The sequence below is a fragment of the Lytechinus variegatus genome, chromosome 6 (assembly GCF_018143015.1).
Source record: "Lytechinus variegatus isolate NC3 chromosome 6, Lvar_3.0, whole genome shotgun sequence".
Classification (NCBI taxonomy): Eukaryota; Metazoa; Echinodermata; class Echinoidea; order Temnopleuroida; family Toxopneustidae; genus Lytechinus; species Lytechinus variegatus.
In genome coordinates, this window is record NC_054745.1 from 19,617,622 (window position 1) to 19,636,456 (window position 18,835).

An 18,835-nucleotide genomic window follows, 5' to 3' on the forward strand; every position below is an offset into this window, starting at 1 on the left:
AGATTCAATGATGAAGAAATAAATCACTGGCCGCCCTGCCCCCATCCTCATTTTTTTTCTAATTTTGGGGCCCCTTTTTTGCATGCCGATATTGATATTTATCATCAAAACTCAATAGAATTTATAATATTTTTGGCTACGTAAAATCAGCAATGTGTGCAATCTAATTAGCTTATACATAATGAGCTAAAATATTTGAGGGGGTGATATATGGCATATCAGGCAAAATGCATTTATATTCAAGTTGGTAGCGAGCGCAAAAAAATTCTTAATGTTTTTGTGATAGATTTTGACATAATATTCAGGAAAAGTCTCGGTCGTTTATGTCTCGATCGTTATTCATTTATTCATTCATCTATTCATTTATTTATTCATTTATCATGGGGGGGGGAGGGGCGCTCCCACCTGTTCGCAACTGAGTACAGTTACAGTCACAAACTTTCATCTTAGCACTTGATTCCACGTTCTTTTAAATAATCTAGAACCTTCATAGTTATGAAATATGTATTGTTAAGTGTAGTTTCCATTTTACAGAATTATAAAGTAAGGTATTGAAAACTGGCTGTCATTTTTGTTTTCATATATCATCAAAATTAATTCGGCTATTAGAAAGAAGACCTTCTAACCTAAACCCTATAACCAACGAAAATGCTCTCCTCGACCGCGGCTCATACTTAACATACATTTATACTTAGTAGCCCCCCCCCCCCCCCCCTCCTTCCTTCCGGGCCCAAACCAGCGTCTATGGGGATGGGAGTTGATGACAAGAAATTGCCGTGATCTGTAATATTATAATAATTTGGCTCTGTTTTATCTGTTTTGAATCATGTAACAACGCGATCACTCGACCCCTTTACAACTATAGGAGGGACCATAAGGAAGAATACGCAAGCATCAACAGCTGCGATAAACATGAACGAAGCGTTGAATGTTTCGGTTATATCTGCCACGTAACCTGTGAAAAGAAAACAAAAAAGAACAATAACAAGTAACATTTATGAAGTATATATCTCCGAATACATTTTCAGAAGATATTATAAACAAACAATAACGACAACCACACGTTTGTAATATGTTGTAGGAATATGACACACACACACCCTCACACACACACACCCTCATATATATATATATATATATATATATATATATATATATATATATATATATATATATATATATACACACTGTTAGAAAATTTATCCTTGAAATAAAAGAAGTTCCTGCAGCAGAGTCTCGAGAACACCTGTAATCTTAACAGATTGCGTAATCTTACAGGAAATTGGTATTTGGTGTATGGCATCTTACAAATTTCCTTGAATAAAACACCTTTTCACCTTTTTAAACAGACTTGTTCTGTTAAATTGCAGAAAAAAATCATGTTTTATGCATTTACAGAATGATTCTGTATTTGCTTTCTGCAAAATCTTCTTTTATTTCTCTGTAAAATCACGGGGTTTTTTAACAGTGTATATATATATATATATATATATATATATATAGGCTAACGTTAGTCTCTGCTTTGCATGTTTTCGTATATCAACGAGCACTGCTGTATTCGTGTATACCACCCATCTCATCAGATAGGCCTTGAGCAATAATTTTTTTTTTAATGGTTCATGGGAAGGGATGTGGAGAGAGAATTTTCGAATTTAAGTGAAAAATGGTTGATTCAAGATGAAGGGCGGTAGAGAAAAGCATAGTTAGCATGTCTGCAGGCTGTGGGGGGGGGGGGGGGGGGTTGGCTGAAAATGAGTGCTACTGACTTTTTTTAACTTTTACTTATTGATAGCCCCCATCCCTTTCGAATACAAGACATCTACCCCCCTCCTCCTCTCCTTCTCTCTCTGTTGAATCAATTATAATTTTGAAGGGGAAAATACTTCAAGATTAAATGTGCAAAACGCTATTCCTAAAAAAAGGAAAATATTTGAAATGGTGAAATACAAGGATTCTTACCAGAGAAAAAGGCGCCGAGGAAAGTGCCAACCCCAAATACAATCTCGGAAGAAGCAAGTATGACCGGAAACTCAGACAGAGGAGCCCTTTCCTTGCATATGACCAACACCAGAATGTTCCGTTCGGCAATCGTGAGTGACGTAATAAAAGCGGTCACGATCATTAACTCAAACCTTGGGACAAAAATATCCAGAAGCAGTGATGCCACGTTGAGAAATGTCAGGACAAGAAACCAGCACTGTCCTGAAATGAGTTTGGAGTTTAAGAGTAATCCCCCAAAGCAGCGGCCTATAAAAGCTGCAGCGGCTCCCGAATAAGCCAGGGCCAATGCGTTAAAAGTGGGAACACCTAGATCGACAGCACGTGGAATTAGAAACGCGTGCCAACCACCATCCACCATGGCGAACACCATCGTGACGAACATGAGGAGTATCATCCACCGATCTCGATTGTAGATTGAGTTAGCACATATTCGGCGGACGGCGGAAGAGAGCTCAGAACAGTTCATCTGACCCTTGATGCGACAGCGTTTGACAGACATTTTCTTGCGCCGTTCGCAAGTGGATGATTCCTGTATCAAAAATGCATTGTCACGTGTCTCTTCATTGACTTCCTCGAGGGGAATGATGACATTTTCATTTTGAATGACACCTTCCAGTGGTGAAGGGTCGGAGCAGTTGCTGGCCGACTGAGACCTAACAAGAGATTCATCACAGTTTGGTTCTACATGTATGTCGGTTGTATCAAAATGATTGTCAGTCTTTCGGCCATCGCTATACGAAATCTCATTACCCTCTTCTTGGACTGTTATTTCTGTAAAATCGGCCATCAAGGTCAGTGGTATCAGGTGTGCCATGATGCCTCCAATAATCATCAAGGATCCTCTCCAGCCGTAGATACTCATCAGGTAGTCAGCCAGTAGAGGGACAAGGGCCATGCCAAAAGCATATCCTGATTTGCCAATTCCGTAGAGAATTCCGAAGGCATCGCCGGACTGGTCGCTGAGGGCAATTACAAGCGATATTGACAATATATTTGAACCAAGACCTACATTTCACAAAATGAGGAAAGGAAAGGACAAAAACAGCTTATAAACGCCATAAACTCTATTTTTGTGTGTTTACTGAATTTCCCCACCGTGCAAAATCTATAATCATTGTCTATTATCAAATATATTAAATGTGAACGGAAAGTTTGAGGCCGTGTCTTGACTCGATTGTAGCCAAGTGGTAAAGCTAAGAGAACTATTGGAAATTCTTACAGATATCAAGTGATTTTATATTAATACTTAGATAACATGAACAATCAAGCCATATGAAAACTAAAACGCCTACGTTAGTTCACAATAATTAGAAAATTGAATGCACATAAACATTCAGACATTGTACATGTTTCTAGGCTTATTCTTTCACTTAACCATGTGAACTCTTTAACTCAAAATAGCAGTTTGAAATTTGAGTACAATGTGTACTCTGGAACTGAACGGGAGTACAAATGTGTAATAATCCGTCTTCAATCAATAAAGCATGATTGTTTAAAATTCCAACACTTGTTTAGAGGGTTTAAACAACTGCGGTAAAGTACATATCATAAACAACGTTGTATTAATTAGTATTTTTACCGCTTAAGAAACGTAATCGATATATGACGAAGAACATATACCTGCAATCGAAAGACAAAGAGCAAGTTCTACACCATTGGTCACAGAAGAAGCGATAAGCAAGCCACTCGTTGCCAGTAGGGATCCAGTCATCACGAACCCCCTACGGTAGCCCCCACGAAGCCTTTTGTAAAGGTACGCTACCACCGGACCTGTAGTATAGATAGGATTTAGCCATTATAACATTTCATACAGGGAAATATTATCATTATCATCATCATTATCATCATCATCATCATCATCATTATTACCACTCAGTATACATGTAGCTTTCCTTGGTTAGTAAAAGCATGGATTCTATCCTACTAGTTCTAGTAGGATCTATGGTTAAGGCTAAGGTAACAACTCCAAAAATTAGCCTGCTCGGCGACCGGGCAGCGAGTTTTTAGCCAATGTCGCCCGGGAACCGATCGGCGGCCGCCCGGGCATCACTAGTTTTGGGGCATCGCTCGGTCGGCGCTCAAGATTAGGCGCGGAGTTAAAATTCTGGCGGCGCCTTGTCACTTTCACTCGCGGCCCGAAATACGCTCGGCGTCTGGTTGGTCGCCGTCCGGGAGGCGCTGACGTAGTTGAGCGGTCGCCGTTGAACGATTTAGGTCAAAAATTTAACTCGTTGGATCAACAGCTGTCGAGCGGCCATCGGCCAGTCGCCGGCCGCTTGCCGGTCAGAGATCGGTCGATGATCTCGCGGCGAATTCAAGATCGGACGGGCGGTGATTTCTTTCCGTGATGTTAACGAGTCACATCGGTTAATTTTATTCCGAAGAGCGACTTGATTGCAGGCCGCTGTAGATATAGATAGGAAGTACGCATGCGCGTGGACTGATGATCGCTGCTCGATTTTCGATGCATGCATCTTGCAAATATTGGCATATTATGGAATTCCAGACTTTATTTATGTGGGTCTATTCAAGACACAGCTGAAAATGCAAATATCTCTTTTGCAGTCTTGCTCACCTTCCACTGACTGACTCACAGTGTAGAAATTATTTAAATATGTGTACGGTTATCAGACTCTGGAATTCCATAATATGCTAATATTTGCAAGATCGACTCGTGCTCACTTATGCATGCAGCAATCATCGAGCTGAGCACATGCGTATGCATGTCCATGCGCATGCGTACTGCCTATCTATATCGACAACGGCCTGCAATCAAGTCGCTCTGCGGAATAATAGTAGCTGATGTGACGCGTTAACATCACGGAAAAAAAAATCGCGGACGGGCGATTATCTAAAAAAAAGGCCGGTGGCGCGGCCGGTGGGGAACCGCCTGGGATTCGGTGGGTCGTCAGCCGATCGCCAGGCGCGGATCCAGGAGGGGGCCGAGCCGGCCCCGGCCCCCCCCCCCTATTTTTTTGACAACCTGCAGAAAAAAGTGTACTCTTTATCTTAATAGTAACTAAGAAAAACAAAAAGAAAAGTAAGAAAGAGGTATTATACCAATGATGTGCAATTTACAGCCTCGTTAACGGCCGGCCCGACCCCGAAAGGAAACAAGAAAAAGATGAGGGAAAGAATTGAAAAATAGACTTTAAATAAAAATTTTCGCTCGTGCTTCGCGCTCGCATTGCCTGTGTAATGAATCCCATTTAAGAGGATTAAATGACACTTCATATATCCAGTTCTGAAATCAATTTGCACACAATATTTTAGCTCGCACATCAAGCTTTCATTATTTTGTTTGATTTACACAAATTGTTATATCAAAATTTTCAGCTGGCGCTGCGCGCTCGCATTGTTTGACTTGTGAGATACCTATCCTATTTGGAAATTCTTGCCAAAATTTGTCAAAATGCTTTTTTATTATGTCAGTATAAAAAAATAAGCTCGTGCTTCGCGCTCGCATTTAATTGTTTGAGACACACAGCTTGTTGTTTATTTAAATAAAAACGCGCTTAGACTGTCCAGTTTTCAGGTCGGAATATCAAAAATATTGAGCTCGCGCTTCGCACTATCATTATTTAATTGGTGATACTTGTATCCTCTTCTTTAATCACAAAAAAGTTCTAATGGACTCCCTTTTCACGTTACTATAATAAAATTTTTGCTCGCGCTTCGCGCTCGCATTGTTTAGTTGGATACTTATCTTTGTTCATGATTATAAAAATTGCTCAGAATCTTCAGTTCTAAGGACATAAAATATCAAAGTATTTTAGCTCGCCGTTCGCATTATATATTAAGAACACATGAGATACCTTATCTTGTTTATAACAATAAAAATTAACATATACTTAAAACTTCAGTCTTTAGTAAGGATTACCCCCTGAACCCCCCCCCCCCAAAAAAAAAAAAAAATCAGATTATAGCGGCCAATCGAGAAAAATGTTGATGAAAATATTTTCCGCCCCCCCCCCATTGGCGAAAGCTGGATCCGCCCCTGATCGCTGCTTGGACGCTAAACAGATAAGTTTCCCGATTTGACCCAGTTTTGGCCTTGAGCAATGGGTAATCGATCGGGCACTGGTCAACGATCGATGTAGTCAAGCAGCATATGTCATGATATAACGGCTAATTTGTCGAAGTAGCCGTAGAATCCTGATATATGCTGCTTGTCTTTATCATGACATTTTTTTTAAGTTGACCCATAAAGAACTCATTTTGAGCCCTAACCTGATCAAAATTACCAATAATATTTTTCATCTACTATACAGTGCGTCCCAGAAAAAAACGAAACCGAGATTTAGCGATCATTTATCATCGCTTAATCATAAACAAAATAGACAAATGACCTACCAATTCAAAGCTTATAATCTCTTCTTTCATCTGATATTACTAAGATTATTTTTCATTCACGCATGAGTGAGCAAATACAATTTGAAGAAAGGATATCAAAAAACTCATTTGGCGGGGGGTATCTGGGTTTCAAACAGAAAACCACATTTTTGAAAAGGTCAGTATCTCTTCTTTAATTTGATACCTAAATAACAGAAAATGGTCAAGAAATAACAAAGTTCTGGTCATTTGAAACAAGGCTTGAATTTCAATAATTTCATAAATGAAGAGGTTCTCCAGGCTGGCTTTCAAACTCACTCGACACTCCGTTTTGTTGACGATCAGCCATGCATTAAATCTTTTGTTCACCATCCGAAAGCTTCTTTGGGAAACCGGTGAAAACACGTTTATCTCGTGAAATTATGACTAATTGTGGCGAATATGACTAATGAAATGAAGATCCTCTCATTGGCAATGCAATAAAGATGCAGGCGAGTAGCCATGGGGGAGGTGGGGGCAGTCGCTCCCCCCCAAAAAAAACCGCCCCCAAAAAGAAAAAAATGAAGAGGAAAAGGGAGAAAAAGAAAAAAACGAAGGAAGAAAAGGGAAGAAGGGTATAGCTTTATTTTTTTTCCTTTTATGTCAAAAGAATAAAAACCTTGACGAGATGTTCCTTATTCTCTTTTATACAAAATTTAGCTTCCGCGCTCCGCGCGGGAAAAATATCAAAATTGCTTTTCTCCTAATTTGTTTCCCACACCTTTTTTTCTACTCCATTTTTCCCCTTCTCGCCATGGGAATCGCATTCTTGCCAGAAATTATAAGCGTACATGGGTGTAGATGGTATGAGAATTACTTTTTTTATTGCACTGACACAAAATTTCGGCTCTTCTGTTCAGAGCGGGTAAACCTTTTTGTTTACCGTCACTCGATCCCGAAGCTATTTCTTCCGCTTTTCAGGAAGCAATTTCTGCTTAGAGGGGGAGTATTGAATTCGTGCCGTGCTATATGCAAACGTTGGTACGATGAAACTTTATTCTAAATTTATATCGCTGCACATCCATTTCCTGTCCTGTTTTGCGCCATTGATTTGAAATTTTCTAAATCACAGAAGTTTCCGTGCTTCGCGTGCATGGGAAAGGAAAAGTCCCTCCACAAGCTTGCTTCATCCAGGCATCATCCCTTTCACATTTTGAGCTACATTTTTCTTCGTATTATTTTTGGAAGCATCAAAATTAGAGCAGGTTAAAGTTTCAAAGAAATTTCTAAAATACAGAGAAAAAACGCCATTCGCGGGAAGAAATATTTGCTCACTGCATATACCCGTATTTACTCTGTATTGCGAGTTAAAGAAATCTAACGTGGCCAAAGCATTTGGCATCAAAGGGGAAGTTGTGACATCCTTGTCGCATTGCCAATGGGAGGGTCTCCATACGTAGCATTAGTGATTGCAATATTTAATTGGTCATAACTTTCTCATTATTTGTCCGATTTTTCTCAAACGTCACATGGTCAACTTTATAACTCCTGACAACCTGGAGAAAATTTAAGTATTCATATTTCGTATAATAAAATGCAAAAGAAGTAGTGAGTTGATGATGTCACCAGTCCCCTTATTTGCATGCCGACCAGGATGTGCATATAAGTGTTTTGGGAAATTAAGCGAAGCTCCAAAATGTCATAATTTTCTCATTTTACATCCCATTTTCATTCGATAAATCTATAAATAATGCCAACCACAATATTTTTGTCATTTTAAATTCTAATTTCAATAAATAAGGACTCATAATTATCTGTGTTGGAAAGTATATAATTTCTGATTGTAATATTTAACTTATAATCTACCAACAAGGCCACACCACCTTTTGTCCCATGTTTACCGTCTCTACTGATTAAAATATAACCTAGAATATGAAAAAAAAATGGAGTGCTATCATTACTCAAAGTTTCAGAGAAACCAAAAATAGTAAAGTTGAGAGGTAAAGTAGTTATACAATTAGATATAGCCTGAAAGTTTAAGGCCTGTGTGAACTAAAATGCAATAAACTAAATGAGTTATCGCAACACTCAATCCGATAATTTTCTTCGAATATGCTTTGAAATCATGGTCACATTGCACATCAAATTCATCAAAATGATCTGTAAAGCTATTGTTTGCATCATGAAAATCATCATTATATTGACTGTTTGGTGAAACTTTTGTATCATTAAAAACTAGTTTAAAATCATTATTATCAATAAAGCTGAAATGATATTTGGTATGTTCAAAACTTGAAAATGTACAAATGCACACTTCCCCTTTGTGGAACTTAAATCATTACAAATACTATGAGTGTAGCTGACCTAATCAATCAGGGAACGGAAGGGGAAGAGAGAAAAACAAGGACAGACAAATCCATCACAGGTTTGTAACGTAATGCAACGAAGAAAAACAATATATTTATCGTAATATGTCCCCATTTCTTCTAATCAAAATGTACATGCATCGCTCCTAACAGGAGAAATTCATCATGTGTACTGAAAAAGTCAAGCGGAAAGCCTTTAGTTTATGCTCTCCTTCTGACGTCCCTGGTTAAATCAACAATAAGGTGCGGGTCTGAGCGAGGTATGGGACCAGGCAGGGGCACGTTGCAGAAAAAGTTGCGTTTAAACCCAAGTCAAAAAATCGATCGCAAGTCCAAAATGCGCGCTGTTGATTGGTTGAAATGAAGTTATGCATGATTTTTTAGAGATGCGTATGATTGTTAGAGATGCGTTTGATTGCAACTCTTTCTGCAACGGGCCCCAGGACTGCCAATTCACCGTGCGGAAATGACTACTGATGAGCGCAGGATTCTTACCGAGGGCCGTTGCACTATCCCCCTCACTTCTCTGCATATTGTCGGTGAAGATACCATGCAGACATTCATGCAAGACTTTTTGGATATGAACAATATGCCAAGGTCTATGAACACTTTTGGATCTATTCTTACGTATTCTTTATTTGTATTTTTGAAGAATTTTCTGTTTTACATTTTAATAGCTTGGTGCTACATGTTGGGAAATGTAATGAAATAAAGCTGCCCTTAGACAGTTAGATGGTCAGAATGGAGAATGATTTTACAATTAATGTGATGTCTATGAATGTAAAAGGGTTGCAAAATGCAGTTAAATGGCGAAGTATTTTAAATTGGTTTAGGAATATGAAGATGGATATTATTATGATACAAGTTCAAAAGATGAAGTAGTATGGACATGATGGACAAGTGAATGGGGGTAACAATATGTTGTTCTCCCATGGTTCAACACACAGTAAAGGGGTGTTAATTTTGTTTAATAGTAGAGTAAATCTGAAAATACATAGAGTATTTAGAGATGAATCAGGGAAAGTTATGTGTTCATGTGAATATTGAAAATAAAAGTTTCCCCATTTTGAATTTATATGCTCCAAATGTGGAAAATTTACAAGTACAGTTTTATAGAGATTTATTTGAAAATATTAGAAACAGAATGGGATGGAAAAGAAAACATTATCATTGGTGAATACTAACTATAATTGTATTTTAGATCCAGAACTAGACAAAAAAGGTGGGACACATTTGGTCAAGAAAAAGGTTGTGCAAAAGATTAAAGACATTACGTTCCCTTTTGAATTGATCGACATTTTGTGCACCAGAAATATTAATCGCAGAGGAGGACAAACCTGCTTGGCGCTTCTTTATCATTTTAAGACCCCCCCCCCCCTTTCTCTCTCTTTGAATAAAATCCTTCATATGGCCCAGTGTCAATTAGTTAGAAAGGGGCGAATAACAATATAATGTTTTCTCTGGCTCAGTCTCTTTGCTGTAGGTTCATGCTCACATGAATGACTAGTGCCCTGTAAAGGCCTATTCTACTTACCTGGGCCGAACGCAAAGGCGTCGAACAGGCCAAGAGCAAGCCCAGTATCTGTTGACGTCAGGCCTAAACTCTGTTCCAGAGCTGGCAAATATACCCCGATAGATTTAATCGTTCCCAAGACATAGCACGTCTGAAGGAAGAGGGCGAGGACCGTTTTTATTGATCGAATATCTTGAAAACTAGAACACGATGCCATGATGAAATATAAAACATCGGGCGAAGGCTAGTGGACACACAATAAGTCGAATGTTGAAAAGCAACAACTGCAGAAACATCCAGCTTCAACTATGACAAAGAAAAGATAATAGAGTCACTACTGTCCCCAGATAATTGGGCCCATGAAATCCTTTGTAGGATCTGTTGCTGGATACGAGCCTGAGATAGGAATAATAACGTAGGCAAACATTACCTGCCCGCTATTGATGAAATGAATCGAGGATCACGTGTGAATCACATCCCGACGTTTTATTTAGTGCAGGTTTCATTCGGTTTACATGTAGAGAGGTAGACCTATTCTTAGAATCTCCAGAGGGTGTATAGTCTGAATGTTGTAAGATCAAGGTCTAGTCCACCCCTAAAAAAAGGTTTTTTTTATTTCGAAAGGGGGAGGGGGCACAATATCAAATGCCCCTACTGTTTGAGTTATTTTATGATGGAACAAAATACATCATTCAAAATCGGAATAACGCAGTCAAAGTGGTATCCAAATTTGCCTAATTTTGCATTCGAAAAAAATGCACATTTTCTGGCGCGGTCGCTCCTGTCCCGCGCTCGATCTGAAAACACGCCTCTTTTACATTTAAATATAAAAGATATACAATGATTTTGATCAGCTTGATCTACTTCTAGAACATTTTAATTCACATAATAGCCCTATCATTGGTCTCACTGAAACATGGCCCCAACACAAGAGTAAATCTCCTTTGAGTATTGATGATCATTATTAACTCACAAAACATCAGACATAATAGACCGACGAGATTTACTTTTGTTTGAAAATAACTACCCACATGACTGAAAGTCTTGCATCACTTTTCATAGAGTTAAAAATAAACACAATACTGACAGTAGGAATGTTATAATATGGGTGATTACCGTCCTCCACAATGTCCCCATGATGATTTCTTAAAAGATACCCAAAACATTTTACAAAGTCCAATCATTCAAAATAAACACTGTTTCTTAATGGGACTTTAATAGTCCAGGGGGCCGTTTCATAAAGCTGTTCGTAAGTTAAGACCGACTTTAAGAGCGACTGGTGATCATTTCTTACGCGCTAAACCATCGCCAATGAATATACCATTTACCACAAGAAGGGGTCACCAGTCGTTCTTAAAGTCGCTCTTAACTTACGAACAGCTTTATGAAACACCCACCTGGGGCCCGTTGCAGAAAGAGTTGCAATGAATCGCAACTCTAAATATCACGCGCAACTTGATTTCAACCAATCAACAGCGCGCATTTGGGATTGATTTTTTGGCTTGCGTTTAAACGCAACTCTTTCTGCAACGGACCCCGGATAGAAGAGGCATAACCTTGTTTTTTTTCATATACAAGTGTATACAATATTTTTTTTATGATTTCTTGTCAATTCGAGGGTGCTGATTAGGAATCTGAATGATGCCACTCGTGTAACCTTGAGCATTTTCCGCTAATTGGCAAAATTCTGGGCAGCAATAATTGTCGACGTATACTTGACGTAGCATGTGGAACGGGATGAGTGCATGTTTCATAACTTTCAAGTATTCGAAACAGATATAACAAGTAGGTGTTTCAAAGACAATGACAATGACAATGATTTATTTACCCATGTCACCCCAATTCGGGTATTGGGGACACTATCATACAGAACATAACATATTCGAAATGATTTCAATTATACTTACAAAGTATTTACAAATGTATACGATCACATGTTTACAGAGTAATGGAATAAATACTACATGAAATTACTTTAGAGACGTAACGGTAAGTGAAAGGGATGATGTGTTCTAAATCAAGTGTTGAGAGAAGGAGGAGAGACAAAATAGGAAAAGAAGGAAAAACAAAAAGGGAAGAGAGAGAAAAAAGAAAAGAACAAAAAGACAAATGATTGTAATAACAATAATTTGAAAAAGAAACAGTACAATGATAATAAATAAATACGAGTGAATGCGTGTTATATGATTGAAAAAGTTGGAACAGCAATGCAAAGGCACCGATATGTGAATTTAACGTGGATATATATAATTCTAATATATATTGGACTTTGGCATTAGAGAGAATTAAGCGTGACGTCGAGTAATGCGTATCTGCTGACGCGCAAATTAATGCACAATCTTGTTGATTACAGTCAGGTTACAGTACATAGCGTACGTCTTCTTAGCCTTTATCCAATGCGGTGGTGCATTTTGCTGCATGGAACTGGACATTTAAATGAGTCCGGCTTTTCACTGCAAAAAAAAACTCCGGTGTTGATTTAACACCAGCCTGGAATCTAAATTATGTCCACACCAGAGAAGTACTGAAACAACACCGATGCTGTTTTCTTTATTGGTGTTGTATAAACACCTATCTGGTGTTAGACCAAAGCTAAATTGGTGTTGTTTAACACTTCTCTGGTGAGGACATACATATATTCCGGGCTGGTGTTAAATCAATCAGAGTTTTCGCAGTGTAAGTCATCATTATCTTTATGAAACACCCACTGTATACATTGATTAAGTGGAAGTTCACCCTGATGTTAACATCAGTTTTAAGAAAAAAATGTATGACTAAATCTCTAATGAAAATGTGTCATATATTAACAGAGTCAGGATTTTTCTTTACTTAGTGACGTCACAGACGAGTCGCTTTTTTATATCTCTTGTTATGTAAACTCAGGCTCCATTCAGAAGATGTAATGATAAAAAATTAAAGTATATACATGATATGTGTGTATATAAGGGTGTGTGTGTGGGCGTGTATGTATATCATGTGATTATGGAAAACTATCGGTATAGAAGTAAACACGTCATCCATGGGCCTCACTCTATTCTTTTTGCTTGACTTTCATCAACTGCCATCGCAAGTATTTTTCTCAATTTTTGTTTTATTTTTTTTGAAACCAACTTATCGGCAAGTCAACACCCCCCCCCCCGTTTTTTTAATGTCACTTTCATAATTTCATATAATTATAGGTCGATGCACATTTTACCAAGAAAAATGTTATGTTGAGTTGTAACTGAAGTGTGCTTTGTAAGATTTGTTAGCGTGATATTAAAAATAGAAAATACTCAGCATTCTTATAAAATTTTGGGGGAAAGGATTTATACAATCAAGGTTTGGCATGTGATTAGGAATAAAACGATATAGGAGCGCCTTGAGCACCTAACAAGATGGATATGTGCGCAATATAAATACCCTATATTATTATTATTTAAAAAAATGATTCTAGGCGTGTCGATTCCATGGAAAGTTTCCCAATTTGAAATTTCGGTAAATGCTTACAATAAAAAAAAAATGAAAATTACCACGTATGATCTCAGTAGGCAGATGGCAAAAGACAATTATTTTCACGGGAGTGACGAATAGAAAACAGAATTAATTGTAAATCCTTTCGAAATAAGATTCTATGAATAACCATCGACCCATGGAAGGAACACAGTGTCCCACAGTGTGTTCACATAGTCGACTCTGTGAAGATGTGATTCACAATGATAAAAGGCTCCAATTTAACAATGTAAAGATGATTTCACATTGTGGACACCCGGCTCAGTGTGGTTTACCACAAAGTTTTCACTAAGTGATGTTTGATTTCACAGTGCGAATTTACTCGTTCACAATGTGAAGATGTGATTCACAATGTTAAAACGCTCCAATTTAACAGTGTGAAGATGATTTCACATTGTGGACACCTCCACAGTGTGGTTTACCACAGAGTGTTCACTTAGTGATGTAATTGATTTCACAGTGCGAATTTACTCGTTCACGATGTGAAAATGTGATTCACAATGTTAAAACGCTCCAATTTAACAGTGTGAAGATGATTTCACACTGTGGGACACTGTGTTCTTTCCGGCAGGGATGGACCCATGGAATAACTGACGCAGATTCTTAAAACTTCAATCACGCTAACTAATACTTAAATTATTAACCTCATTACAGATCGAACTTCAAATCATCAATGGGAAAAGAACGGAACATCGGATTAATATGTTTCAAAAAGCGTTGGTTTGAGATAGGTTTCTGAGAAATAGATTACCGGGACTTTGATGAAAATCTTAAATTTATGCAAACTAAGTAGCACTTTTCAGTTATATCCCATTGTATAGAATAATACTAATAATGAAAAATAGCAATACATTGGTGAATCGCGTAATCTCAAGATACATGTACGCTGATTTGTGACTATTTTATTTCATAAATCAACGATTTTTAATAGCGTATGAATAACAAGAACCACTTTATTTTGCGGAGAATTTTTTTTTAATCATTATTACAGAGAAACAACCTGTGACATGTTTTCATAATGGTGAACAATGGCGTACGCTGGTTTGAACACGGGGAGGTGGAACTTCAGTGGTATGTGGGGTGCATGCACTCTTTGGGGAGATGGAAATAAACTTTGGAAGATCAGCTGTTGACAGCAGAAGAAGGGGTTTAAATCTCGTTTTGCTTGCCAGTGTCGGAACTCCACTGCCCCTGGAGGGATGGTGCTCGTGCACCAGTGCATTCCTATCCTACGCCCTTGTATTTGTGCCAGGTATGAAAATGAATCGATATTTCTATAGATAGGTCACGCTGTATGATCTCTGTATTATTATTGTTAGATATGGGCAAGGAAATCCCACAAAAGAGTTGCATGGATCACTGAAATATAGCATATAAATCTTTATGCTGCATTCATATTTCCCCTAAGGTGACCGCACGGTGAGTCAAAAACAGTTAACATGATTAACGGATTTCTATCAAATACTACAAGGGAAGGTTGGACACCTCGGCGATTTTTTTTTTGAAACGCTCGATTTCGACACCCACTAGCGTTAACTATTAAAGTAAACCTTCGGACATCGGCACGCTGGTGTGAGTGGAAAACAGTCGTTTAAGTTTTAACTGATTTCTTTAAATCTACTACAAGGGCAAGGTCGGACACTTCTTGATTTTAACCTTCGCACATCGGCACGCTGCTGTGTGTGTGTGTGGGGGGGGGGAGGGGGGTCTCGGAGAGGGCACACGGGCAGCGCATGTGGATAATTCCATCTTTTTCTTTCCCCGAATACCTCTAAAATATATTCATCTCTAATTGAAGATTTTTCTCGCAAAGGGGTTAGATCCACTTTAGACCATTCCATTTTTATTTTTCCCATATTGCAATTATTCCTATGCTATACTACCAAGGGATGTACTCAAGGCTCAAACCTCCACGGTCAACACCCAGGCCAAGGCTTTAATACCCAAGACCAATGCCTGAAAACCTCAATACCAAGACCAAGGCCAAGGCATTTCAAACTTACGATAAACGGAATAATGTACCAACAATACTTAAACGTAGGGGGAAGACATGGCATACAGGGGGAAAATTCTTCTTTATCTCTCTCATATTGGGCGCGCATAATTGCTTTCGGAAACTTTTTTATTTTATCACAGTAGTCAATTGAATTCGCCGATAAAAGTACTAAAGACGCAAGAGCCGTCTTCTTTTGACTTGAAATTTATTACACATGGTCCCACTTTTGGTGGCATCATTTTCATCTTAGACATCTTTTATCCAAATATTAGACTTTGTGCATTCACTTACCTGCATACGCGATCGTTTCATTCTTACAAATTAAACAGTATTATAAGCATTTTCTGGAAACCTAAAAAGAAATCTGAAATTTTCTGCTAAATGACGAATTAATGTTGCTCTTTCTTTGATTCAACAAAAGAATAAAATAGTTAGCACACCCTTATCCAAAACAATTTCAAACACAAATAGATATGACAGTTATAAAAAACAGCATTTACTTGCTCTAATGAATATTCATGCATTATTCAAATAAGGGTTTAATTAAAAAATATACGTACATTCAACATGATTTTATAAGCATGATAAGAAATAATCATCTTTGCCAAATTCAATTAGATCTACTCAATCAAAGCAAGCTATCAATACGTGAATTTTCTTAAATGTATATTGAACCCAAATAAATCAAGTATATTAAAAGACAAGTTCAAACTACTTAAAAAACGAAAACTAATTACAAATAGTAAATTCTACTAAAAAACATTAAAGTGTTAACTACTGATTCAGATTTTTTTTCAAGAGTGCGTGGTTGAACAGGGGCCCGTTGCAGAAAGAGTTGCAATCAAACGCAACTCTAAAATTCATAGGCAACTTGACTTTCAACCAATCAACAGCGAATATTTTGGACTTGCAATTTATTTTTTGTCTTGCGTTCAAACACAACTCTTTCGGCAACGGACCCCTGCTCATATATTATTGCGCTCATCAAGGAGGGGGGGGGGTAAAAAAGTGCCCTATATCCATACCGTTGATGACCTCAAAAGATTAAATTGACGTTCTCATCTAGCAGTATCCTTAATTCAGTTCTTTACATTTTTTCACTACCAACTTCTATTGATCTTTGTCATACATCTCACTGTTTTTATTTTTATTTTAGCTATTTCCTGTTCGTTCATTTTGTTTTTACTTCTAACTTTCTCCGTCTTTTTAACCAAGTTGTATTGATCTTCGTTATGTTTCTCGCTGTTTTTTAGGGTTTTTTTGCTTTTTTGGGTGTTTTTTTTAACTAAGCATGGGGGTGGTGTAGCTACCGCATACATTCGTAATTCCGAAGCTTCGTTATTCCGAAGGTTCGTAAGTCCGAAAACGAAATGAGGTTCGTAATTCCGGAGGTTCGTTAGTCCGAAAATAAAGTGAGGTTTGTAATTCCGAAGGTTCATTAATCCGAAAACGAAATGAGGTTCGTAATTCCGAAGGTTCGTTAGTCCGAAAACGTAATGGTTAACGAACCTTATTTCGTTTTCGGACTAACGAATCGTCGGAACAACCAACCTTATTTCGTTTTCGGATTAATGAACATCGAGGTATATACGAAGTGTAACCGTAGCTACACTGTAAATTCCAATGTATCGTTCAAACGAGTTATTATCATTATGCAGTTATGGATGTGATATTGAAGCAATTTGTATAAACGTTACAAATTAAACTATTTAGACAGTAAAACATACTGTTTTTGCTGTTGTTTTTTGTGTTTATCTCGGTGTATAGTGATCAAATTAGTCCAGGATAGGCCCCATAGGAAATTGACCAAACCTTGTTTTTTTATATATACAATATTTTTTGATGGTTTCTTGTCAATTCGAGGGTGCTGATTACGAATCTGAATGATGCCACTCGTGTAACCTTGAGCATTTTCCGCAAATTGGCAAAATCCAATATGGCCGCCAAAATATGCAAATTACTCATGAAATTCATAAAATTGTCCGCACATTGGCTGTGAAATGCATGAAATTGTGTGGCAGGAGTGAAATACAATCTTAAAAAATAATTTTTGACAAGATATTTATCTTCCTGATATTCAAAATGGCCGCCATAGGCCATTGTATACACTATCATGTACAATATGAATAGGGAAAACTAATTTTCACAAAAATGAGCACTAAATTGCAAAAATCGCGATGTATGAACGAAGTAATATATGCAAATCATCATTACTAATGAGATATATTACTTATTATGTCAAATATGGGAACATTGCTGTATTTCGATATCTAAAATAGCCGCCACTGGCCCAAAGAGTATTATGTACAATGGCAATGGCCGGGGCCAAAAAAATGAGAAGATTGAGCATTAAAATGCATATTATTAAGATAAACGAGTGGAATACTGACTAAAAACATAGATGTAAATATGCCATTTATGTGGTAAATGCTGTATTTTGAAATTCAAAATGGCCGCCATAGCCCCTATCTTCATCATGTACAATGCGAGTAGAGAAACTAATTTTCACACGAGTAAGAAACATAAAGTGCATGTAATTGTGATCTATGAGTAAAATATTGTCTGACAACATGTTTTATAGCAAGACATATCATTTCTTTTGTCATGCATGAGATAAATACTGTATTATGAAATTCAAAATGGCCCCTATAGGCCCTAACAGTATTATCTACAATCTGAATTGGGACATATAATTTTGTACGAATTTGGATTTGCTTGACTATGACATCCATATAATCCTGTTGTATGAGTAAAACGTTGTTTGAAAACATTTTTTTAATCATCGCATTTCTTCTTTCATATAAGTGATAAATACTGTATTTTGACATTCAAAATAACCTCTACAAGCCCTAACTAAATTATGTAACATGCGAACAGGGAAACTAATTTTCACAAGAGTGAGAATCATAAAATGCATATAACTGTGATGTATGGGTATAAAGATATTGTCTTAAACATTATTTATAACTAAATACATCACATATGGGTCGTGGACATGGTGGAGGTAATAAATGGTGTACTTTGAAATCCAAAATGGCTGCCATAGGTCCTAAAAGTATTGTGTACATTGTAACATGGGACATATAATTTTGACAGAATTTGGCTTTGCTTGACTCTAAATATTGCATACAATTGTGAATTGTGATGTAAAGGTGA

The 18,835-nt window shown here is 37.5% G+C and overlaps 1 protein-coding gene across 1 annotated transcript; it reads right to left on the minus strand.

Moving 5' to 3' along the window:
* Window positions 1–734: 734 nt before the first annotated feature.
* On the minus strand, window positions 735–10,686 carry LOC121416555. Its single transcript, XM_041610049.1, has 4 exons — window positions 10,213–10,686; window positions 3,622–3,771; window positions 1,960–3,006; window positions 735–955 (listed from the first exon to the last, which is right to left on the minus strand). Exons 1-4 carry the CDS (start codon window positions 10,406–10,408, stop codon window positions 825–827), a joined length of 1,524 nt encoding a protein of 507 aa, XP_041465983.1. The 5' UTR covers window positions 10,409–10,686; the 3' UTR covers window positions 735–824.
* Between the last annotated feature and the right edge of the window lie 8,149 nt (window positions 10,687–18,835).